This window comes from Metarhizium robertsii (assembly GCF_000187425.2).
Source record: "Metarhizium robertsii ARSEF 23 chromosome Unknown MAA_Scf_2, whole genome shotgun sequence".
NCBI lineage: Eukaryota > Fungi > Ascomycota > Sordariomycetes > Hypocreales > Clavicipitaceae > Metarhizium > Metarhizium robertsii.
In genome coordinates this window covers 539,676-564,738 of record NW_011942160.1, presented here as the reverse complement: position 1 = coordinate 564,738, position 25,063 = coordinate 539,676, and the positions used below count along the sequence as shown (strand labels likewise).

The 25,063-nt window shown below is 49.6% G+C and overlaps 8 protein-coding genes across 8 annotated transcripts; 5 read left to right on the top strand and 3 right to left on the bottom strand.

Annotated features, from left to right (window-relative positions):
* Positions 1 to 2,819: 2,819 nt before the first annotated feature.
* Positions 2,820 to 4,025, top strand: MAA_07143 (DUF946 domain-containing protein; the record flags this gene model as incomplete). Its single annotated transcript, XM_007825141.1, has 1 exon — positions 2,820 to 4,025. The coding sequence occupies one exon, from the start codon at positions 2,820 to 2,822 to the stop codon at positions 4,023 to 4,025; it is 1,206 nt and encodes a 401-aa protein (XP_007823332.1).
* A 3,975-nt stretch (positions 4,026 to 8,000) lies between these two features.
* On the bottom strand, positions 8,001 to 8,676 carry MAA_07142 (acetyltransferase; the record flags this gene model as incomplete). The annotated part of the gene is made up of 2 exons (XM_007825140.2): positions 8,001 to 8,109; positions 8,165 to 8,676. The coding sequence occupies 2 exons, from the start codon at positions 8,674 to 8,676 to the stop codon at positions 8,001 to 8,003; spliced, it is 621 nt and encodes a 206-aa protein (XP_007823331.2).
* An 846-nt stretch (positions 8,677 to 9,522) lies between these two features.
* On the bottom strand, positions 9,523 to 10,476 carry MAA_07141 (uncharacterized protein; the record flags this gene model as incomplete). The annotated part of the gene is made up of 1 exon (XM_007825139.1): positions 9,523 to 10,476. One exon carries the CDS (start codon positions 10,474 to 10,476, stop codon positions 9,523 to 9,525), a length of 954 nt encoding a protein of 317 aa, XP_007823330.1.
* Positions 10,477 to 11,525: 1,049 nt separating this feature from the next.
* On the top strand, positions 11,526 to 13,053 carry MAA_07140 (Protein kinase-like protein; the record flags this gene model as incomplete). The annotated part of the gene is made up of 2 exons (XM_007825138.1): positions 11,526 to 11,778; positions 11,834 to 13,053. 2 exons carry the CDS (start codon positions 11,526 to 11,528, stop codon positions 13,051 to 13,053), a joined length of 1,473 nt encoding a protein of 490 aa, XP_007823329.1.
* A 515-nt stretch (positions 13,054 to 13,568) lies between these two features.
* MAA_10779 (uncharacterized protein) lies at positions 13,569 to 14,924 on the top strand (the record flags this gene model as incomplete). Its single annotated transcript, XM_011412698.1, has 1 exon — positions 13,569 to 14,924. The coding sequence occupies one exon, from the start codon at positions 13,569 to 13,571 to the stop codon at positions 14,922 to 14,924; it is 1,356 nt and encodes a 451-aa protein (XP_011411000.1).
* An 805-nt stretch (positions 14,925 to 15,729) lies between these two features.
* MAA_07139 (uncharacterized protein) lies at positions 15,730 to 17,835 on the top strand (the record flags this gene model as incomplete). Its single annotated transcript, XM_007825137.1, has 4 exons — positions 15,730 to 16,769; positions 16,921 to 17,153; positions 17,223 to 17,584; positions 17,638 to 17,835. 4 exons carry the CDS (start codon positions 15,730 to 15,732, stop codon positions 17,833 to 17,835), a joined length of 1,833 nt encoding a protein of 610 aa, XP_007823328.1.
* Positions 17,836 to 18,684: 849 nt separating this feature from the next.
* MAA_07138 (capsule biosynthesis phosphatase) lies at positions 18,685 to 21,042 on the bottom strand (the record flags this gene model as incomplete). Its single annotated transcript, XM_007825136.1, has 4 exons — positions 18,685 to 19,923; positions 19,972 to 20,434; positions 20,489 to 20,679; positions 20,740 to 21,042. The coding sequence occupies 4 exons, from the start codon at positions 21,040 to 21,042 to the stop codon at positions 18,685 to 18,687; spliced, it is 2,196 nt and encodes a 731-aa protein (XP_007823327.1).
* A 1,055-nt stretch (positions 21,043 to 22,097) lies between these two features.
* MAA_10778 (PLC-like phosphodiesterase, TIM beta/alpha-barrel domain protein) lies at positions 22,098 to 25,060 on the top strand (the record flags this gene model as incomplete). Its single annotated transcript, XM_011412697.1, has 6 exons — positions 22,098 to 22,592; positions 22,650 to 22,790; positions 22,943 to 23,023; positions 23,165 to 24,358; positions 24,543 to 24,563; positions 24,641 to 25,060. 6 exons carry the CDS (start codon positions 22,098 to 22,100, stop codon positions 25,058 to 25,060), a joined length of 2,352 nt encoding a protein of 783 aa, XP_011410999.1.
* Between the last annotated feature and the right edge of the window lie 3 nt (positions 25,061 to 25,063).

Sequence of the window (25,063 nt, the reverse complement as noted above, 5' to 3'; positions counted from 1 at the left end):
TGAATGTTGCAGAAAATCTCACCGATACACGGTGCCAAGGGACGATTTCGCTGAGAGTACTACTCCGGACGGACATCTTTAGATTAGACTAATTATTTAATCTGCAGGACGTTCGATACCAGCCAATTGAAGTACCCCAGGTCCAGAGGCGCGATCCAAACTTTGAGGAACCTCGCCGTCCGTAGCAAGAGACCCGCGCCGAAGAGAACTGACGGAGAAGCTGCATGTGGTTTATCGCCCTATAAGGAGAGGTCCGGAACCCAGCCCACCAGACATCTCCAGAGAGGCTACAGCACACTCTTACAGCCAGGAAGTTATTCGGAGAGTCAATTAACCTGCCGGCCCAGCCCCAAATAGTGCTAGGGACGCCCATTCCACCAACCCAATAGAGCTCGCGGCTCTTCCGGGCTCTAGCTCCTTCACCTTCAGTGCAACCAACAGCACATTCAATCGCCTCATATCCCAATGCCTCTGCTGTCCCAAGCAGCAAAAATCGTCCAGATTACTCTTTCTTAGCTGCTAGGTTCCATAAGGGCAGGAAGGACTCATAAGATGATTCCTCTAAAGCCAGGGTAAGGGCCAAACTGGCCGCTATCCAGGGCGACCATTGCTTACAACGCTGTGCAGGGGCTATTATGTCGCTGACTCCCTTAATATCTTAACTTAGCGTTTTTGAAGTTCTTAATGGGCCTAGAGAAGGTATCCAGGTGCCGTGGCTCCGATAGTGTGTACAGGCTGAGCATGGAATTTAGCTGGGAGCCAGGATCAACTACCAAGTGGGTTTCTAGAGTAGGGTGGGATAAACAAGGAAGGGCACGACGAAGGACAGTTGTCCGAGTCTGATGTTGACGTCGAGGACTATTTCAACTTGCTACTTTCGCCTGCTCTACCACGGAGGTACCTTGAGCAATTAGGGGTAGAGTGTGATTCCAATCCAGGGGATAAAAAAATAACGACAATGATGATTCCATAAATAGAAGCCCTTACCGCCATCGTTTGCGGCGGCAGCATTACACACAGCCAAGGCGTGGTCACCGTGATCCTGCCCGTGGAGCAGGAGGGCGGCCAAGACAATCTCGAAGGTCAACTTGATCGTCAAGGCCGCCATGGCGGTACCGGAGTCCAGTGATGATTCTACCTGAAGAATCGGCTGTATTTGGCGCATAAGATCCGGTATAGAATGGTGACCTGGATGCTTGCGCCTTAACTTGTCGTGATAAAGCAATCCTCCGTGAGTTCTGGACAAAGCTTGACAATGATCAAATGCAACTTTGCTTAACACCATGCATGTTCGCTTTGGTTGTATCAGCACGACGCTTTCGAACAGCGCCAAGTTTGGCAAGTCGCGTACGCTTGGACCAATAGGACTCAGGGGAATGTTGAATACGTGATGATTTCTTTTTTACGGCCATGTTTGGTGTCGTTGATAGACGATGAAAAGAGTGCCTGGTAATTCATGTCTACAGCGGGCGACGTGGGTACGCTCTGGTCATACTTACATGTAACTTATCAATTGATACTACTTGACAGTACATGTGTACTTACTACCAGTTGACCCGTCAGCGACTGAGTGGCTAGCCCACTATGTTCAATGTTGCCAACGGGTCAAACTACATCCCAGCGTAATTAAGGCAAGCGCCGTGCTGTGGGTCCCCGACCGGCTGGGGCCGACCGAAGTCAGCCCCGGCGCTTTGCAAATTGTCCTCCAAAAGCGGCATCCCATCGTCCAAAAATTGATGCCGTGACCTCCATAATTGGAGGGACATTTGCGATGAACCTGTACTTTTGTCGTAATATCACGTCGAGTCGGACGGAGTGGCAAAATGGTCTAGAACGCACAGAGGACCGACTGGTATGCAAATGAAAGCTGCTTTCTGCCAATGTCGCATCCAGCTTCATGGTTGGGCATGTACAGCTTCTAGATCTGTGCCGAGGTGCTGCTCGATGCGTTTGCCGGCTCGCATCGACCCGTTCAGCATCACGCCGCAGCGGGAACTCGCACCCCATTGACGGCACGGCCTGCAAGCGCGGGCAGTGCGGGGACTGAATCGATAACGACGCTCATGTGATTTTTATGAATGCGCTGGCATCTCCTTGTTTCAAAAAAGTACATACATTAAACCAAGTTTAATGGAGGGCCGTGAATAAGCATACATGTAGGCTTTGGCTGTGGGCACAAGCTCGTCTTATACCAGGCCTTCTCGTTCCGGACTATAACGACCGGTTCTCTAGTATGTTGTATATCAACCCTGGCTCTGGTCAGGTTTGGCGTGGGAATTAGGATCGGATTATTGGCCATCCAATATCCTAGCGTTGGATGATGTGCGCCTTTTTTGGACCAACCGACGTTCATTTATTACGCCGCGGTAGTCTGAAACTTGTAGTCCAAGGGCAAAAATGCAATGTCTCCGTGGTAGGTGTGAATGTGGCTGGCTGAACCGGCAAAATACTACATAGAGGTGGCATGCCACATGTACTGTGATGGCCGAGGTCCATAACACACACTCAACATGCTGCCCAGGCCGCAATCCGATGGAAGCTCGCATGGCTATTGCATCGTACAGATCAATAGTTCCTGCTCATTGACTATCGAACCAATCATGTTTTGCCTACTCGTGTGAGGCTTGACCGTGAGCCATCATGTTGCGGGAAAACGCGCTTGATACGAGCGAAATGAGTAAAAAAGAAGCCCGTCAAATATAAATATGGTTTACGTCTCCTGATATTCTCGCACTTTATGCTTGGACACACACGACTAGTGATTTCACACACCTCATCTTTTGATCTACTTGTCTTCGCTTTTGCAAACAGCCGCCATCATGGCCAACAAGACCTTTGACTATGGTGATCTCCGAATCACCATGACCTCTGGCTATAGATGGGTTTGGGACGACACTGGCAGCGGTGCTCGCCGGAGCGTCTGCTTGTGGACTCCCAACGCCCAAGGGAATCTCTGCCCTGTCGGTGATTACGCCGCACCCGAAGGGTACTGGGAAATCAACGGCCACCGCGCTTCCCTCTTGGTGGGACAAAATCCCAACACGACTCCAAAGAAACCCGCCGTAGCCAGGCCTACCGGCTACACCAAGGTCTGGGGCGACTGGGGCAGCGGCGGGAAGCACGACGGAATCATCTGGCACCCTACTGCCCCGGCAGGATACGTCGCCCTCGGGGACGTTGGCACGTACGGCTACGACACCAAGCCCGATGTGAACAAGATATGGTGCGTCCGCGAAGACCTCGTCGGCTACGGCAAGTTCCTGGCCACCAGCACGTGGGACGATGGCGGTTCGGGCGCAGGTTCAGACTGCTCTCTGTGGGCAGTACAGCCCGGCGACGTCGGTGTTGATGGGGCGGAACGTCTCCCCGTGTTGGCCGATACGTTTGTTGCCCGAAGCAACTACGCACGTCCTGGCGGTGACCAAGCGCGTGTTCTCCTGCTTCCGATGCCCAAGAAGTACGACGAGTACGACGTTGCAGTGCCCAAGGTTGAGGCTCGTCATATCCCATCGAGAGGCGACCAGATCCAATCTACGGAGCAGTGCAAAGCGACGTTGCCGTTTCACTTCTTCTTTCCGCCCAACCATCAAGATAGCCTGGACAATATTCGCAATCCGTTCTTGACCGTAAGTCGGACCATTGCCTGGTACGTGGAAGGCGTATGGGTCAACGACGGCGAAGGCGACTATTCTCGCCAGCAGAGGATCTTGTATGGTGTCAGCAAGGAACAGCGTGAGGAGATGACGCACACGGTTGGCGTCGAGATATCCGCCACCTACGGTATCAAATTGTCCAGTGTGTCGGTGACACTCAATTACCAGTTTACCCACACCAGTTCGACGTCCCTCACAGAGTACTCTGAGAGAGAGGTAACCGAGACGATCAATGTGCCCAAGCATAGTGCGAGTGTCTTGTTCACCAAACACGTGTGGATCAAGGTGTATCGTTTGGATAGTCCTGTCGTTTTGCGACAGATGGAGATGACGGCCAATGATGACTTTAGGATGGGTAGTTGCACGCTATAACGTGATGATTGTATCGTATGCGTAGCGCATCAAGGCCACAGCGGGGTGGGCAGTTTGTTCTGAGGAATTGTGATTCAAAGGTTAGCATCAAGTAGTTGAAAGATGGCCATCTGGTCTTGGCAAGATGAATACTTGAGTTTTAAAAAGCGTCAATTATGCGATTGGAATCTCGGGTGCCTAAACCAGCCACTCCATACCTGCAGAAAATTAATCTCCAATCGACAGAGGGTCGCAGCTCATGTCCATTCCTCGGAGTGTACTCCGTGACCACAATAGCAAATCACTTCTCCCGAAACCGGAGAAGGCCACAGCGCGAAGCTTGGGTGAGCAATCATGCTTGACAACATCTGTGAGGGGTCACACAAGAGCCTGACGAAACCGACTTGACTGGCCCTCTCTTCTTGTCGAGAGGTTTCCTATTGCGTCGGAGAGGAGAGGCTGTTGGTGTGTTTGCAGCGACGCCATCGCCGCCACCATACTGCCGTTGGCTTCAATGTTGCCATGCCGCATTTCCCAGCACATTCTCTTGCCTGCGTGTGGCTATATAAGCTCAAAGACGACTATTGCGAGGTAGCGCTATTCCTTCCTGGTGTAGCTTATATCCGCGATTTAGTTTATCAAATTCCGAGCAGTCTCCTCTTTACAAATCTTAACTAGTTATTGTCAACTACCTACAAGTAAGTTGTGGTGTATCGACTAATTACCACGCTAATATTTCAAATAGGCAAAATGAGCGGTATCACTGTAACCAATCATACCGCGATGGAAATCTATGTCAGTATTACTGCAACGGGCGGTGACGCTGGTCAAGGGGGATCCGAGAAGTGGTACCCGCTCCATCGTGATGGAGGAAGCGGTACATGGAATTACAGGAAGGAGTGGCAAGTAATGAGATTAACTAGGAGCAAGAGCGTTGGAGCACTAGTCGAGACTGTCCTTGCCATACCGGGTGTCACTATAGATGTCAATTAGGACAAGTGTTTTATCACAATTGCCTAGCTCCAGGATAAATTCGATACAACATTACTATACTGTTTCCTGTATCTGTCCGCGATACCGTGCGATGGCTCGAGAGCACAGAGGCGCATGTCAGCGTACAAAGAGGCAGGAGGCTCAATGCCTCACTGGTACTGGGGACCAGAGGCCTGCAATGGACAGTTTGAGTATTCATTCACTTTTACGGTTCGGAGCAGTGACGAAGTGGTTAACGCCTGGGCACCGAAGGCCTGAGCTGTATGCTTAAGGAGGCTTGTGGACGTGAGAGAGTTGCGTAAACTGGGAGTATATCTAAGTGGGTAGATGCGCCGCAAGACTTTTCCAAACTCTGAGACCAACACTAGTAACGAATAGACTACAGGAGTGGCCTAGTGTTTCCAAAATGGCGTCATATCCAGTTTCTCAGCTTGTTATTTTCCCACGGAAGGGGATAGTGGCGGGGGAGCGGCTGTAACAAAAAAGAAATTTCTTGTAATTTACAGAGTATTGGATCTCGAACGTTTATATTTTAAAGTCTAAATGACCAGACTCCATAGTGACATGTTATTTACCCCGCACTTCAAGCTATGTAACTTTAACACATTTGCTAGAAATGACGAAATTGCAGAATATTTAAATTTTATAGACCCGGTGTAACAGTTACATATCTAGGAGGACGAAATGACTATTAAAGAGGGAAGGTAGTCTCTCCTTGACTCCTTGACATGTAAAAACTCTACAAAACTATTTTATATTTTATACTATTCGCAGCGTCTCCTCAGACTCGTGACTACTTCCTTCTCAGACTCGTAATCATGGTTTGCTACGCCTATGCTAAGAACGTGAGTACTTGGTCTACATTAGTCCCCAGTTTATGCTAATAGTGTTAATAGAGCAAGACCGATGACAATTGGAGATACCTTATTATTGCACCGAATTTCAAGATACTCGACCAATTCTATGAGGAAGCTAGAAAGCTTGTCGGAGTAAATACATTCTGGCGGGTGTCTGACGACTTTTATGTCTATAACCGAGACGAATTTAATCTTGGAAAATGCACCACCCAGAAACCACAATTAGAGCAGTTCAAGAATAAGTTGATTTTCACGCTACTCAACGATCAGGGGGGTAGAGTCGTGCCTACTTTTAATAATGGGAGCATCCATGGTGGAGCTACTGACTAACTATTGGTCCTTTCTTGCTTGAATGCCTATAGTTAAGAAGATAGGAGAGGCTAAACTACTGTTCAACATATGGTGCTGTACAATTGTCTCTCTCAACCTAAGGATGATGTTAAAATCATGCCGCTCGTTCACGGAGAACCTCTGTCATGGGACGGAAGTTATCTTTTCATAAAATGAAAACTAATTATACATTCTTTCAAGTATAGTAACAAGAGTCTTTTATTATGTCCAATCTATCTCAAACAATCGTGTTATGTGACAGAGGAATAAACGAGGTCTACTTCGAGGCTCGCTTCGAGCTCGCGAACATATGGCTGCTGCATAACAATGCAGCCCGTGGCACTCTCACGTTTAATTCCAATTACTATATGCTAGGGAAAACGAATAAGTAGGTCATATTCAGATTAGCATTACAGAGGCTTCAGTTCTAGAGGAAAAGGTCCGTATAACAGTTATTTCAGGTTAGAATTAGAAAGCTGCTTGGGCTAACTGAAATCTCAAGTATCCTTGCCTCTGTATTCGCATACCAGAGATGTAGGACAACCAACTAGGGAAAAACCTATAACAAGACAATCCCACGAGCACCATTGTCTTCAGCCGGTCCGTTCACACTTTCTCGAGGCCGCAGAGACACCTACTCTTTAGCACTAAGATACCTAAAATAGGTTGTAATGGTCGATGTCTAAGCACTCGGCACCATGCCCACCGAATGCGACTAGATTACCATTTCCAATATTAATACGTTAAGGTTGCGGTTGCCACCTTCATTCAGTCTTATCAATGTAGTTAACTCAGTTTCAAATCACGTGCAGCAAATTAGGGCTGACACGATATCAGTGACTGGGCATTTAAATGACAACATGGGCCGCATTGGTCACTGGCGCAGATACAACGAGCCAACATATGAGTTTGAGCCGAACAAACAGGGGTTTAATGCACTTGGACCGAAAACGGCTGAGAAAGGAAAGCCCGAGGACTATTAAAGGGCGGCCAAGTCTCTCAATGGCCGACAAAATGATGAAACCTTTACACCCATCACTGGCATAGTATCAAGTCAACTTTACTTCATTTTCAGATCCTGTTGTCAATATGCAACCCTCTACTCACTTTACCGTCCTCGCAATCTGTGTCGGTGCCAATGCCTTGGCTAACCCTCAGGTTGTTAAGATCCAAGACCTCAACGGACGTCAGGCCCCTACTCGTAAGTTCCAACCCAGGCCAAGCTGTAATGCAGACCCCTGTGCACATGATCTTAGCTCCCAACTCCCCCAAGATGGCCAACTTTGAGGACGAGTAAGGAAATCATGACCAAGGTCATCGGATACATGCTCAGCTATCTGCAGTTGAAGATTCGTTGGGCTGGTTTAACATCCAGAACTATTTGCAGATAGCGATAGTAGCTATAGATCCGTTTTAGCTTGGACCATAAATTGACACCAGACATTTCCAGCTTCATGCACTCGTCGGTAATGTACCATTCATAAAACAGTGCTCATGTTACACGGAAATGGCTGGTTACACAAGGACTACGGCCACGAGACCTAGGGCAAAGTCCCTCACTGACTTGTTGTATTTAAAGACGTCGTTGACCTTTAAGGTCTTAAGGAAAACCAAGGACCTTTGATACCAAAGACTGTTATGAGTTGAATTGAGCTATTGCTCCAAGCCCTCTATTGAGCCCCTGTCACATTGAGCGTCAAGGTTCAGACATTTCCTCCATACAAGCTCCTGCCAGACAACCAGTTTGAAGGGTTCGAATGATGTTCCTTTCGCGTCATCACACTCCCAAGGCACAATGTACGTCTACGTAGACATGTTACGGTCCAGAGAGACGCATGCGGAAGAGGGTGCCTGGCCAAAGCTCGCCACTTGCCCTGGCAAAGGAAAAGTCACCGACTCTCTCGAACCCCCGTCCTTCGTAATACCTACGAGTGTGTAAGCCAATCTGTATAGGTCCGGGCTCCGAGTGGAAAAGGTCACCTGTTCAACTTGCCGTCGTTGCCTGCCCAGCAGTCCACGTACAAGGCGTCCTTGTTCTTCTCCCGTCCGCGGCGCTTAGCAGCCTCGATCAATGCGGCGCCGACACCCTTGTGAAGAGGCGTTGTCCTGTAGTCTGAAATGAGGACTTCTAGGAAGATGAACTGCTTCGCCTGGTCGACCTCGGGCTTCATCTCCTCGCGCTCCGTGATGTACGCCGGCAACGAGTCTTCGCGTATCATGGCGAGCCCAACTCGGGTCGGAGGCCGCTGGCCCTGCTCGACTTCGGCGATTAAGATGTTCAGAGGGTCGTCTTCGCGCTCCGACTTGTGGACCGACTCTACCGTCTCCTGCTCGAAGCCGTCCTTTTCGGAGAAGGGCTTCTCCCCCCACATTCCCGCCGCGCCGATGGATCTCAGGTACGGGATGGTGGAGTCGAATGCCGCCATGATAAACTGCGCGTCGTCGCCGGCCGAGCGTGCGGGCCGGATGTGGAACTGGTTGGTCTGAGGCATGGTGCGCCGCCGTCGCCGTGGGGAAAGGTAGCGATTGCAAAGTCGGGGTTGGATTTGTGACACGGAAGATTGGATGGTCTGTTCGCCCCTCGGTCTGCCCGGCGTCAATATAGCGAATATAGGGCCGCCAATCTAGTATGATGAGAGTACTTGAACGTGGGGCAGAATTATCTGCCGTGATTTAGTGACTGTTCGCCATGTTACGAAGTCCCGTGTTAGTCGTATTCTCAAGGTAGACTTGGACTAAATGGTGCTTTGAAGGAATCATGTACCCAAGGAGAGTTTATAGCACGGGTGGTTCAAGCTACTAGATCTCTTGAAATAGGGACCATGTGTCAACAAGAACATGCATTATTTACGAGGTAATTATACCTCCTTGCAATACGTTACAGAAATGGACAATGTATGGCAATGCGCACAGTAGAAAAGGAAGCTGAATTTGACGACATTGATAATGTTGAATTGATCGTTGTCTTGAAATAACCCTGAAAATCCTCCCTTTACCCCTACTCAAAACCCCTGAAAATCCCTGTCGAGGTCCCTTTTGACCTGAACCTCACTTGAGCCCTAGAAAAGGCAACCGTCGCGACCGACAAGCTCGTAAGAGCCCTGTTTCCTCCAACAAGACAGGCCAAGGCCCAGTCTCCCTTATTTCCATCTGTGTAAAAGGCCAGATTGTGCAACGAGTTGCAGTCGAAGCCTGTGTTCTGGCCATCCGTAGCCCACTTCGGTGCAATATGTCCGTGGTCCTTCGTGACGTTACCGAAGTCTGTACACGGGGTTAGCATGTATCCATGGCATGATCCCAAGACGTTATACTGACCAGAGAAAAAAACACGCATCATTTCACTGCGAATTAGAGCGCTGATCAGACCGTCTTTGGTTGACCAGTTCTTCCAGTTCTTTGACGCGAAGAAGCGGTCTACCCCGATGGATGGCGGCAAGTGCGCCATTTCGGGAAAGCACTCGTTTGAAGAATATCGAGACATCGAGGTAAGCCTCGGCCAAAGAAAGAAGACCAGGTTGTTTCTTCAGCAAGTACTCGCATATTTCATTTGACGTGTTCAACTCCATAACCACCCTCCATAGGGCCATGTTTTTGGCTTCGTCTTCATCAACCATGGTTGCGAACAGGTCGTTTCGCATGAATCCATCCATTGCGGCCTTGGCGCTAAGATCGGAAAGAACAATGCTCTGGAACGTCAGGGCTTCCCTGTGCAAGCCATTCGTTATCAGATATTTGTACCAACAGCCAGAGCAAGGACATGGTATTGGAGGAAGTTGGAAGGGCACGCCGAAATATTTTTCTTTCACTTCCAGTTGGTTTGACCTGAGCGCAGCCGTGATGATACGCATATACACTTCGATTGCGTAAACCTGGATGATGCTGACCCCGCGATCAGAGTTGACGCTGTATGTTGATTCCATGGAGTGCCAGAATTCGAGAGCCTCGCTGAGCTTCTCCTGTGTTATTCCATCTAAAAGTGTCCCGGCCAAGGTTTTCATGAGTCGGACAAGATGCTCCAAATCCACCCGATCTGTGTCTCGGCATTGAGGAAGGGACTCGAGTTGAAACTTGTCGACAGTAGTCATGAACGTGGAGTACGATTCCTTCAGTAAAAGCATTTCCGTATACTCCATAAAGACACAAACATGGTGCTCATGGCCTCTAAGCCATCTCTCGAAACACCTGGAGGCTTCTTCAAAGAGGCCAAGATGAACCCATCCAAGAAAGTTCCGAAGCTTGAGCAAAATATCCTCATCGAGTTCCACCACAGGACGAGCGATTGGGAAATCCATTGTAAAAGGGCTTCGGTGGAGGGACTTTGGAAAAAAATTGAATCTGGTGACTTCCGTGATGTCGAGGGTCCTTGGTTTTTTCGTGGCCCTTGGCATGGTGAGGTCCTATTTATACGAAAAAAGGTAGGAGGGGCCTCTGGGGCCCCCAGAACCAAGGCGTCTCACAAGTTGCCGTGATTGTCCTCTCGTTCAGTTATTGTTGGGTCACAGAAATGACCTGTGCCGTGATGTCGCTTGAACTCCATGGGCACACCGTCTGAACACTCAATGGGCGATTGACCCCCTCCCCTTGCAACTCTTTGTGAACCGGACTGACTCCAATGAATACCCTGTTTGACTGCTATATATTGCTTTCATATTGCATCATTCAGAGGTCGCAAGCTCACCGACGCGACAGTGAATCTGGTTCAGATGGCAAGCTCGATGAACTCTGCATGAACTTTTGGGCCATCAGTGCCACTGCGACGGTCACTTTTGGTCCATGGCCACCTCATACGCAAGCTTGTTCAAGGCTGTCTGCTATGAGTGTGTCATTTGATTGTGTCTGATGACGGCTGCCGTGCAGTCAGCAAATTGCCCCCCGCAAGGCACACATGCAGTCGCCACATGTCTGGTCGATGCATTGAGTGTTCTTTGGGAGCTGGTGTAGCCTGGGCTCGTGGCGGCTGTGACGGCTTGGGGGCAGAGTAACAGGGCTTGGAACGAAGTGTTCTATTCAGACTATAATAATCGACTTTGGGATATCAAATGCCCTCGAGTTTGCACGAGGCCGTCGAGGGACGGAAACCCCCTATAAATACAACAAGTCGGCGAGGGCTTGTGCCTGAGGCAGCCCTCGCCGAGAAGTTAGGACCAGACATTGACCGACTTCGGGCCTCGTGGCCTTTGCCTTTGCCTTTGTTGTTGTGTAACCTTTGTTGGCCCAACGCCCTTTCTTGTGAGCCAACCGTGTAGCAGTACGTCACCACACCACTTTCCCCCCTTCCCATTGTTCTGGTTTTGACACCCCTCAGGACCGTCCTCTTTGTTGCAGCGTAGACTGGCTCGAAATGGCTCCAAAACCGAGAGTTGTTCGCATGGAAAGGGACGACCTTGCCTGGGAGAAAAGTGATGAAGAGGTCGAGTCGTGGGAGAGGTCTCTTCACAAATCGGACCTTTACTATGGTATCGCCAGCCTTATACAAAAATACAAGCCTGGCGATGCTGTAGAGCTTCACACACCGATCAGGGGCGGATACAATGTATTCTATCGGCTGGAATACAGGGACGGCACGTCTGCTGCGATGAAGATCCCCTGTAAAGGTATTTCGATATCTTGCCCGCTCGTCTCAAAAGACATGACTAAAAATCAGAATAGCTGTTGTCAAGTTCCCCGAAGAGAAGACCAAGTACGAGGTGGCTACAATGCGTTACGTCGCGGCAAACACCACTATTCCTGTGCCCAAGATATACCATTACGGAACTGCGGCGGAGAATCCTACTGGCCTTGGCCCTTTTATTATCATGGATTATATAGAGCATGACAGGACACTGTCTCATGCATTAAACGACCCTGACCTTGAACCGGACGACTCCCACGTTCTGGACGCCAACATCAGCGACCAAAAGCTTGAGTTTCTCTACAGACAAATGGCCAACATTGTCCTCCAGCTATCTACGCTGTCATTCCCCCGAATAGGTTCATTGGTTCAGGATGAAGACGGATTCCTTTCTATTTCGGGACGGCCTCTTATTCAGAACATGAACTCCTTGGTTGAGTTTGCAGGGGTAGTCCCATCACTACTACCATCGCAACAATACTGCACCTCAACGGAGTGGTACGCCGCCATGGCCGATATGCATCTGGCACAAATAACGTTCCAGCACAATGATGCTGTTGTCGATGAGGATGACGCACGCGACAAATATGTTGCTCGGCAGCTGTTTCGGCGACTGGCATCCAGCGGGCAACTTGCACGTGGATTTGATTCCGAGCAGCAGCCCCATCGCGAAGCCACGTTTCGGCTGTACTCTGAAGATTTACGCCCATCCAACGTCTTAATTGATAAAGATCTTCGCGTGGTGGGTGTTATAGACTGGGAATTTGCCTATGCTGCCCCGGCATCATTTTCCTCTGACCCGCCCTGGTGGCTGCTCTTGAAGAGCCCGGAGTACTGGCCTGGCGGGTATGATTCGTGGATGGAGGTATATGAACCCCGTTTGAATACCTTTCTACGTGTTTTGGAAGAAGAGGAGAGGGAGAAGGAGGCGCAAAACTCATCGTCTTGTACGAAAGACACGGGGGTGCCCCTTTCACAATTGATGAGAAGGAGCTGGGAGACGAAAACGTGGATGATCAATTATGCGGCTAGAAACAGCTGGGCTTTTGACTTTATATTTTGGAGGTACTTGGATGGCGCCTACTTTGGGCAAAATGAGGGTGAAGATTATCAAGGGAGACTGGACCTACTTTCAAAAGAGGAAACGGAGGCGATGGAAGCTTTGGTCAAGATCAAAATGGAGGAAAGTGCCGACAGGACACTCATTCAGTGGGACCATGATGGCGCCGTGGCCCAGATAGCCAAGGTCATGGTTTGAGCCTGGTTCGACTAATACTGCCTATTCATTCAATGTTGGCGGAAGAATGGCAAACTTGCCCAAGAGGCCAACTGCTTCAACTTGACTCCTCCTTGCAGGGGCCGTATAGTCGACTGGCGGAACTACCTTTCATCGTCAACAAGGCGCATGAGTCAAACAATGTTATTTTCGGAGCCGCAATACAGACACTCGTTCACGTGGCATTTTCCGTTGCCCTGACTTTTCCACGGAGTCCGCCGAGGGATGCCCCGGAGGAGCATGTTCGTCGTGGCCCGTCTTGATTCGAAATGCAGATTTTCTCATACAACCACGATGGAATATAGAATGTCAAGACGAATTGTTCATCATTGGATTTGAACATGAAGTCTTTCAGTTTCACAAGCATCGTGAAGCATTGCTAATCACGTGAGCCTCGTGAGCCGTAACGCAAGCAAGACATCCAAATTCCTTAAGAAGCCCCGAATAACAATGCGAAAGTTTGTTGACAAAAAACACTGCTACCAACTTTGAACATCATGCAGGCTCAGCTAGGAAAATTCATACGTGTCAGCGCGTTCCTGGCATCGCTCGTGACGACTGCAGGCGTCGTGATAGCAGAATCGCCTAATATCAGTCAGCTGCGAGCCGACCTGACTTCTCTCGCCAATACTTTACGATGGAATGGCACTACCCAGGACACCTATGCACCTGTGCAGCAGGCAGCTCTTTCTGCCTACTCTACCCTGACCTCCGTAGCCCGCAAACATCACAAGGCAATTCCGCAGGCGGACCAGTTCTCCGAGACTCTTGAGCGTCTTATTGCCGAAAGCCGATACCTGGTCGACTTGTCCGCGCCCGCAGACTATGAACCGAGTGTTTTAGACTCGGTCATGTTCCTGACGGGAAGCGTCGACGAATGGCGATTTACCATCGACACCATCAGCACGAAATTGGAGCTGCCCTCCAGCTACCAAGCTCCGCGACTTAGACAGAGCACCGCCGCCAGCGGCATCAACCGCGAGACTGCTCTGGGGACCGAGTTCTGCGATGCCGACACAGGGCCAGTCATGGTCGTCATCCCTACGGGAACTTTCACCGCAGGGTCTACCCCCGAGGAACACGAGCGCTGGCAGGTCCCGGAAAACCGGCGCGATTTCGAGCTGCCGCAACGAAGAGTCAGCATCGCCACCCCTCTAGCCATCGGCAAGACAGAAGTCACGGTAGACGAGTTCGACACCTTTGTCCGAGAGACCAGCTACCAGCCGCGAGGCGGCGCACGCTGGTGGAATCCAGACAACAACACCGCCATGGTCTTCAACCAAGACCTAAACTACCTCAACCCGGGGTTTGCCCAGACCCCCGACTCGCCGGTCGTCGCCATCACAAGGCAAGACGCCGTCGCCTACGCAGACTGGCTGTCCGCCATCACCGGGGCCACGTACCGGCTTCCCACGGAGGACGAATGGGAGTGGGCGGCCCGCGGCGGCACCCAGGACACCTTCTCCTGGGGAAATCAGCTGGACGACGTCGTCTCGTACGCCAACAGCTTCGACATCACGTCCAAGAGGGTCAATGGCTTCCGCTGGGCTAATACCCCGGTCGACGACGGCTTCGCGTGGACCGCCCCCGTGGCTTCGTTCCAGCCCAACGGCTTTGGGCTATACGACGTGACGGCGAACGCTAGGGAGTTTTGCGCAGATACATGGGTACGGGACCTGAGCGATGCCGCGGCCGATGGCGGTGTTCATGTTGGTGCCGCGCCGTTTCCTGTGGTGCGCGGCGGCGCTTGGAACTACCAGCCGCAGAATCTGAGGATCAACTATCGCAGCGCGTACTTTTCTAGCGAGGTCGCTACCAACATGTTTGGCTTTCGGTTGGTGCGAGAGCTCTGATGCTTGTGAGGCAGGTTCAGGCGCTTGGGAGATGTACAAGATTGTGATGTTAATGGATGAGTTGTTCTGTTCTAAGGGTAGGCAAAGGGGCGGTAGCTAGAAGAATATTATTCCGGCTTTTACTAGCTATTAAATTCAGTCTTGTTAAATTATTTATAAGAATTACTTAAATAAACGCGATATAATCTGTAATTATACGTAGCTCGAACTAGCCACCTGAGATAGTATTATTAGTATCAAGTGGTGGGTTTATAATTTGAAAATTGCCAGCTCACCAAAAATCTTGTCAACAGAATCCGCCCAAGCTATTCCTCGCCCTCGCTGGATAGTAGAGAACACCTTAGCATAGTCAAGTACAGGAAAGCAACTGATCCCAGCCTTCACCTACACGGGTCCGTGGCAGCTGGGGGCAAGGGGGCGTGTCTTTACATAAGTACGGAGTAGCCGTCGCTGTTTCATGTCAAAGCTTATTAAAACACCAGACCACATGCAGACCTTGCGAAACATTTGCGACAGGAACCTTACTCGTGTTACTTGGTGGCCAACTGCCCCTTGTCATGCCAGGGCAGTGACACGTCAACTGGTACCAGGGGTCATATTATGCAAAGGCAAGGCGATATTGATTATGCGTGAAATAGTAGTGTTACGTAAATGTACTATAGCTAAATCTTCTTGCCTCCTATGCATGGCAGACGTTGCCGGCCCGTCTTTTACATGCAGCGAGGCGCACTAGTGCCATCTTCAAGCCGCTGATCGACACAACTATCGCCAGATCTACCAGGCTCGGCGATAGTGTCACGCCAATATGCGCTTACATCCGACCGACGACTTGGACAGCTCGTCCGATCGCCGTCCTACGCTTATCGCCCGTCTGCGTCTCTCGAACCCTCACAGGCGGTTGGTTATCATCCTCGTTATCATCTTTCTTTTACTGTCGACATATGTGTTCAACATTGCCAGAGTCATCAAAGTGAAAGAGAACACGACATCCAACCCAGGATTATCGCCAGAGACAATTCCGGCGCCCATTCTCGCTTCGGTGGCCGCAGGGGACAGTATAGCGTCACATTATTTGCCCAATGCCGTGCTACATGCAGAGCGAAAAGCCCTCGTTTCTTCCAACGGCAAATGGCGAGTGCATCTTACCGATGACAGCGAGCTCATCTTGGAGACGGATCAGGATGGAAAATGGAGCCCGGTCTGGTGGACAAATAGCAGGAGATACAGGAGAAAAGACTCGGCACCAGAGACTTCCTACATGACCATAGATGCAGGCGGCGCTGTCCAGATCCTCGCCAGGACCATGGATGAGGATAGACATCCCGTAACCGACCGGCGGTGGGACTCTATGCTTTCGGGCCGCTGCTTGCCAGTCGAGGGGGATACAATGCTGCTAACGGCTCCGAGGCCGCAGTCACTGGCACTCGATAATCATGGTCGGCTGCTTGTCTTTGACGGAGAGTCAAAGCTGGCATGTATCTTGTATGACGACACATTTGACGAATCTCCGACTCTACACCAAACAGTGAATTTGACAATCGCCGAAGAGGAGCAGCCGGATCCCGAGCAAAACAGGTGGCCCATGTTCAAAAATTCCGACAAGTTATCCAGTCTTCAGCTTCGAGCAATGCTGGAGGCCGATCTAGCCAAGACCAACATATCCCTCAAGCTAAGCAGGGAACAGCTAAAAACTGTTTTCAATACTGCCATCGTCTTGCCATCTTTCCGCGACCACTTCGAATTCTGCATCAAATTCCTACGGTATCGTGGCTCTCAGGCCCATGTTGCGATGCGCCGATACGCTAACAGTCTAGAGCAGATCCATGATACGACACTGCGTGGATTGTCACCTGTGGCAAATCAACTTGGTTCTTTTAAGCGAAGATGTTGAGCAATTCAGCAAGGAGATTTTTGGGGCTGGTAAAGAGGGAATCGGGTATTACCTGCCCGGTCTCCGGATTATCGAATATGAATCCCTACCTTTTGACTATTACAGCCCCGAGATAGACGTGGCTTCCATAACAAAGGGCATGCATAAAGTTTTGCTGCAGGATTTCAAGAAGATATATGGCTTTCTGGCTACCGGCAGGCGTTACTGCTTTATACTAGACTCGGAAGGCATCATGTTGCGGACAACGTGGCTTGCCGATATTGTGAGGGAGTTTCTCGACAAGCCTTTTGCCATCCACACCCCTGAGAGTCGGAACGGGAGCAGCCATCCCATCGGTTGTAAGTCTATGCTACTACTACTACTGCCAGGTTATTCAACCTTCAGCCTCGACTTACCATTCGGTCTAGGGTCCACGCCTTGCGGAGATATGCTCCGAGTCGACAACTTCTCTTCGGCCGGCTGGTTTCTGGAATATTACATGTGGGTCTTTGACTCTCGAGTATACGCCGAGATTGCTCGCACCTACGCGCAGACTTGGCCGCAGCTCGAGGGGAATCCCCAAGAGGTCTTTTTCGAGGTGTGCTATTTTGCCTATATATGGGCGGAGAAAGGTCCAGTCGAAGGTCCCGCGTACCGCTTCATCACCTCAGAGCAGCTTCTAGGTCAACGATTGTGGAACTTGATGTGGCCCCGGTACGTCTATGAGACGGGTGCGGATCCCACTGAGCGGGTGAATGACCTGTCTATTATCGAGGACGTGAGAGAGTGGGTGAGTCATCTGGAACTTGTATGCTCGAGGGTCTTCTACTTAGTTTCTTGCAGCTGGCCCGGTTCCCGAATCTTCTTGTCCCCGTGGCTGAGGCCTGGGAGCGAAACCAGATGCGCTTATTCAAAGCTGGCCAGGACTCGTGGCAGGCCATGGCATTCCTCGGCGTTGCCAAGAGCGTCCGCATGTGCGTCAGCGAACAGCCGAGAGACCTGTATGAGGCTGCCATATGGGGTCATTTCAATCTAGAGTGACGGGAATTGCCGAGGCCAGGTCGCTTCTTCAAAGCAATGGCTATTATTATACTTTTGCCTGGCGGGCAGTAATTGTAAGAGGCACGGGGCTTATTCCGCGCAGAGCGTCAAGTATTAGAAAAAAATATATTAATTACGTTATAGAGAGGGAGAACTAGCGGCTCTCGAGGAGTTGGCTGCTCATTTACATAGTCGGTGCTCAGGGGTAGATTGTGAGACCTTCTTGTAGTGGCAGTATTGCATCAGCATCAAGCGAGTGCGCCTCAAAACCCATCTATCAACTAGATAAGTAAGGCCGTTTTCATAAATAATAATAATATTAAATGAGCTGTTTTTAGGTAGTGTTGACTTGGTGTGAGTCATGTACCAAGACATGATGAGTCACTGCCGTGCCAATAGGTATTTATATGTATGAGAGCGAGAATTGAATAGAAGTAATATTGAAGTTCAATCGCAACAGATAGCCCTGTAACTTTCGGTTAAACAGCTAGTGTTTTGGGGCTGCCGCTACCGCCCGAGCAATTCTTCCATTAACAGAGAAGCCACATCTAGTTGCCGCCTTTGCTATAAAGTCAATACCAGTTGACCTTCAAATCAACAATCCGGGGGCAGATAAGCCGTGCCAAGAGCCAGGCCCATGCGGCAATTCCCTTCATTTTGGGCTAGTAAATCACACTGTCCCATCTACATGATATATTTCTTACAGTGCGTCCATGTCTTACAAGTCGGGTACTTGGTGGGCTTTTCGCCTCTGCCAATTTCTTCCCTCACTCCAATCCTCCGCTAATATCCGCGGCTTAAACGCCACATGCACCTCCAATGCCAAGCCATCAAGTGTTTTCTGCAATTTTAATAGTCTGGTCCGTCAGTGGCCCTGTCCAACGTTTCCTTGCACATGTCAAGAAACACCTGCCCCAGCTCAGCACGATGAAGAGGAATAAGACTGAAAAACAGAGCCGCAGTCAGGCCATAGAGAGTTTTGGGAGGCGGGCTGCCCGGGTACGTCTCCCGAACAAACTGGAAGAATTGTTCTCTCAAGCTCCTCAGCAGTGCATGATCGGATTCTGTGAGAACCGGAGAATTCTCGCGCGCAAATCCAAGTTCGTCCTTGAGACTTGTTTCGCAGCGAACAACTACGTGATCGTAACCACAGAGCGACTGGAGGACTTTTGCAAGATCGTAATTGACGTCTCCGGCGGTGGTTAACACGTTTCCGAGCCGGCACCGGATGTCGATGAATTTGACCGCATTCCCGTCGGCTGCGAGGATGGCGTTGCTGAAGACCGGGTCGCCGTGTATGACATCGGCTGGCACCGCTGTTCTTCCCGCCTCGTACGTATCGAGGAATTCCTTGATGCGGCCAAAGAGGTCTCGGGCGAGTGGACCGAGACTGGCGTAGCGGTCCGCATTCTCTTCATACCTTCGACGTAGCTTTTGGCTATAGTTGGCATAGATGTCCGGCTTGGCATTTGGGTCCTCTTGGCGATATTTCTCAAATTGTTCTTTTAGCGCGGGAGAAATACCCAGCGTCTCGGTCGAGCGAGACTTGGCGGTGTGGATTTTGTGCAATGTTGTAAGAAACAAATGCAGGCGGCCCTTGGTGATGGATCGACCGGCTAGCAGATGGGAAAATGTTACGCCGGGGCAATATTCCATTTGAATTACATATGTGGACGTGTCCTTGATGTAGTCGGCGCCGTAAATGCTAGGAAAGTATCGCGCTACGTCCAAGGGGACATGCGAGTAGAAATACAATTCTCCTAAAATTTGGTCGCGCTTGCTTGACTTGATGACCTGGTTGTTGACGATTTGAATGGTATTGAAATCGCGAGCCGCAACCATCCCATCCTTGGTGACTTCGTGACTAGACGAATCAGGATCGTCTAGCAACCATCCAACTTCTTGAATCGTGTCGAGATTAGAATTGACAGCAAGATCATCGATATATACATCGGCATAGGGCTTGCCAAAGTGGATATCATGAAAGGGTATGTTGTATTTTGCTAGTTGTTGCAACGTCGTAGTGCCGACATCCGCTACAACGGCACCAATGTTACCGTGGTGTGTTCTCATGCGGCGGGCGGTTTGCTTGTCGCAAGGTTAGCGACCATCTTGGGACCGGAGCAATATACGTACGACAATGATATGATGTCCAGCATGATAAAGTTGCTGGACCAACTTGATATTCGCCTCGATTGGCGGGCAAGTAGAGTAGTCGCCTGCTATGACAGGGGCTCCAACCAGAGTCATGTCCAAATCGAAACAAAATCGGCTTTTCCTTTGGGGAGTTTTGGAAGGCAGACTACCAGACTTGGCCCTGGCAAGAAAGCTTGTCAACTGCTCCGGTGTGCCCACGACATTGAAATCTTGTTCATTGACGGGCACTGCTAGAAATGGGATGCCGTTCTCCAGCATTAGTCCAACTAGTCTAGAAGTGAAATACTCTGCAAGATTGGAACTGAGATGCTCTGGCTTGTCCAGGTACTCTGCTGCCCAAAACTTGAGCTGATGTGCCGAGGGAAACACATAAGCACCAGTATTCGCCTTGGTTGAGATGGCTGTCTTCTCGAGGATGTCGACAATTTTCTCCAGGCCATCTCTGAACTAGTTAGATAGTGGCACATCATTGATGGTTGAAGCGGAAATGACATACTCGTTTTTTGTCTTGATGTAAGAATAGATTGGGCTATCTCCATTGTCAAAAAAGTAGATGCAGGAGCCGTAATGAGCCGGCAGGTTCCTGCTCAGTTGGAGAACATCAGTCCAATAGATGGTATCGCAGTCTAGCGAAATAGTTCTGCGTTGCAAATGCTCGGCCTGCATGCCCTGCGTCGTAACGTAAAGCTAACATGTAAAATTAGGTTGTGCCGCATGAGCAGGTTTCTTTTTCTTTCCAGGACTCACAGTCTCGGCCGCACCTTTGGTCTGATGCAGCAATCTAACGACTCGAATGTCGATCTTGGTATACGACTTGGCCAACAGCTGGCCAACTTGAAAGTTGTCGTCAATGTCTTTATTGATGGCTACCCACAACGTATCGCAAGGCCGTAGGCTTAGACGGTCGATGATCCACAGCAGCATCGGCCTGCCGACCATATTGATCAATGGTTTTGGGTAGCGATAACCTTGTTTGGAGAAACGCGTGCCATTGCCACCAATAGGGATGATGACATTAAGCGGCGCCTGGTCACATGTTGATGAAGGCATCATGAATTATGCTAGTGTAGCTGACGTCTGGTCGCTTGCTTATGGTTCTAGGCGGCACAAAAAGTAACTGGCTTTTTTGTATATTTATAAGTCGAGGAAGCAGTATGAAAACAAAACCAAGAACCATGGCACCCTGCTCCAGCCACTATACGGAGTAATGCCGGAAAAAGCCAGAGACTCAAGAGCAATGCATCTCTAGCCACGTGTAATCTTGTCAGGACCGGGGGTCATGTCATGCTGGTTCCTTCAATGTTGATTTTCTAGGAATGGTTGCAGCTGAGTCAAGGGTTTTTATTGTAAAGGCCACTGCTGCTTGCCCAAAGACATTCTTCTAGCATTGAAGACGATACAGGAGTGGAGCGCCTGGTTACAAAATATTGGATTTCTGATTTATGTTCAGTATCAATTGTGCATAATTTGGAGCCCCATTTAGATTTAGTCGCTTCAAAATCGCTTCAAATATATTAATGTTACCTGACTCGTCCAGCAAGTAGACCCACCAAACTGGTCAACTATGCAGTCGATCCAAACCTTGAATTATTCTACATGCATGACCTGGCAGGGGGCCAATAACCAATTAACAAAAGCTTTACATGGATGAAACCATTCCTGACACCTGATTTCTTGAAATATATAAGCCCAGGTGCCATAATTAATATATTACTCCCTGCTACCAGCTACCCTGTCAGGTCACGCACGAGGAATAATTCAGGGGGCAGACTGTATTGACTGTATACGTGAGTCATAGCGCTGCATGTATCTTGTAAACCTTTTTCATGTGGAGCTACCAGACATGATGGTATGAATTCCAAGATATTTCCACCAGCAATTCCGAGCTCCTCCTCAAAAATGCCCAGCGACAGTTAACGTCTACACCTAAGCCTATCTTCCCAAGTCGATTTAGGATTTCTGTTCCTACAGAGCCATCCTCTTAAAAGAACCTTGCCCGCAATTATATATTTATAGTTCTTGGAAACTCGGTACTGGTTTCCCTCTCTGCTTTGTCATCGCTTTGAAGCATTATTGCCTCTTAACTGTGGCAACAGGACCACGCCATGGTTATATCAAAAAATGCAACCAGTCTTGCGCAAGGGATAGCTTCCGTCTTACCTCAAAGGCTTTGGTATGCCGTGTACAGTGCCGCTGCCCTTGTCTTGATCCAGGTCGGAATAGGCATCGTTCTGAAAGCCGCGCAAACCGACAATCATTATGCGTTTTCACCGTCGTCATCCGTCACCATTTCCGAATTCTTGAAGATGCTTTTGGCGATTGGCTTCTTTTATCGCGAGTGGGCGGCAAGAGTGGCAGAAAACGCAGGGCGAGCCTATCTGCCAATTTCCACATCTGATGACTCTGTTCCACTGAGATATGAGATGGAAAGGCCACTCGAGGAATATGACAAGCAACGCGAGATGGGGGATGAGGCTCTTCAGCAAAACGAGCTCCGGGTAGAGCCTTCTTTCTTGACAGCCATGAGGAAAGAAGTATCTACTGATATCGCGTTTGGCCTGGGCCTCTTGTCGCTTTTCTACGTACTTATTAACAACTTGGTCGGTTCCGCGCAAAGTCTTTGTTTGAGCTGCCCATGATTATTGACATGGTTGCAGGTTTTCGTCAGTTACCAAGTTGCCGACCCGGCTACCATCTCATTGACCAAGAGCGGCGTAACGTGCATCACGGCTTTAGTCCTAATGTTCACCCTCGACACAAAAATCACTGGCACCCAGTGGCTTGCTATCGTCCTGCAGGTGTGGACCATCATGTCTTCTTCACGATAGAATATTGTCTAATTGGCAGCAGGTTTGCGGCTTACTCGTTACACAATATGATCCGACGGCCGGTGGTGTTTACTCGGTCGGAGTATACCTCCTCCTGATTTTTCAAGTGTTTCTGAGTGCAGTATCTGGCGTTGTCAATCAAGGCCTCCTGCAAGCGAGCAACGCCAGCTTACATGCAAGCAATATCATCCTGTACGGCTCTGGTGCATGGAGTAACTTGCTGTGCCACGTGCTCTTGAGAGCTACCAAGCCAGATGAACCGGGCTTTTTTGAGGGGTACGGCAGCCTACATGCCATCTTGATCATTATAAATAATGTGCTGATTGGCCTCGCTATAAACGCAGTGTATAAATGCAAGTATTCTGCCCCTGGCATCGCTTGCGCCGCTGAATCCTAACGACGAAGCAGATGCCAATGCAATTGTTAAATGTCTCGCAACGGCCATTGCCACGGCCATACTCATCTTTCTCTCGCCAATATTTTTTGGAACGACTTTCAACTTCTTGATTGTCCCTGGATCGATAGTCGTGTTTGGCGCTTCATGGTTGTACGCGATGAATCCAACACCAAAGCCCAACAAGAACGGCTCGCATGCAAGCAACTCCCAACACCGCCCTTGGACCTCCTCACTGCTGAAACTGCGCAAATTCTATCTAGTCCTGTATGGAATAGCTCAGCTCATCACTTTGGCCATGATAGCTGCCATGTCCATCTCCAGTTTCTCGGCTTCTGATGCGGTCGGCGGTACGTCTGCGGCCGTCACCTCACCGTTCGAAAAGACACTCGCGTTCGTTCGCTGGAACGGAGCGCGCCCGGAACGCATCCCGCACGTTATGAAATACAAGCCTTTCTTCCATACTATGCACATATCCATGCCGAACGAGACGACTCCAGGGCCGGGATTAAATAAAACAAGCCTAACGGAAGACGCGGCCAAGATCACTCCCCTCATTTACCGCCAAGTGGCGTTGACATTGCAAGTTATTCTAGATACACAGCCTGAGATAACCGGTCTTTTCTATTTTCATTTCGATTCTTGGATCGACCCCCTTGCGTGGAGTGATATGAACTTGGAAAACGTTTACTTTCCCTTTTTAACAGACAAGACCAAGGGTCCATTTACTATATGCATGAGTGACACGGCGAAGCAGGACTGGTGGGGGTGGGATAGAGATGTTCACCAAAACGCAATGAACGCAGCCTCGGCAGCCAGGTCAAGCCCCTTGACCAGAAACTACACAATAAACGATCGTGAGTGGTGCTTAGGATGGAGTGATATATATTACATACCGAGACGTTTCTTTCAAGATTACATTCGCCTCTCTGACATCTTCTCAAAACCCCAGTTCAATGTTTTCCACGAGGTGGCAATACCAACCATCGTCCACATCATCGATAATAGCCATCGCAAAAACCCTCACATTCCAGTCGTTAATCACATTAGCGATTGTTGGGGTGACTGCTGCAGTTCAAACCCTTCTGTGGACGATGTACTTAGGTATCCTTGTGGGCATCGTCTGGACTATCTCAATAAGACGGTAACGGAGGCCTTCTATGCGAAGCTAGCTAGTGAAGCATCTTTATTAAGAAAACCCTAATAGTGCTATAAATATATTTTTAGATAAGAGATTAAAAATAAAAAAGTATTTAAAAAGTAAGGAAGTTGGCAGTATAATAAGTTAATATTATATATTTATCTGCTCTCAGTATTTGGTCTAACAGATTAAGAGGAGCCATCCTGAGGTACAAGTCGTTATCCGATATATAGGATAGGCTGTGTAAACTAAAGGGATTAAAGGTGGGATGCATGATGCATCGAGGTTGGCCATAAGCCCCCAAAATTGTCTCGGTACGGATACATTTTGGGTTCCGCGAGGCTCACAGCCGCACATGCATCCACCCTTGTCACAGTCGCATTCGCTTACTCCGTACACCTACTAGAGATATTGGGGCTCGACAAGACTTTGAGACACTTTTGCAGCAAGGCCGCCCAAGGTTTGTCCTATTGCCCGAGCCAATCCTACCGAGAAACCCATGGTGTACGCTGGATGTTAGCCTATTTCAAGACACAATCCCCTGGCAGGGAGATTAAGCCTGGCATGTCTGCATATGTCAATACTATTGTATTTTCGTCGCGGAAAGGAGCCCCGAGAGTCAAGTCTCGGGCCGTTTCTGTCAGCCACTGCAACACAATCAGCGTCGCCCGAATCACTCTGCATTGCTGTCGACCCGTCACCTAGTCT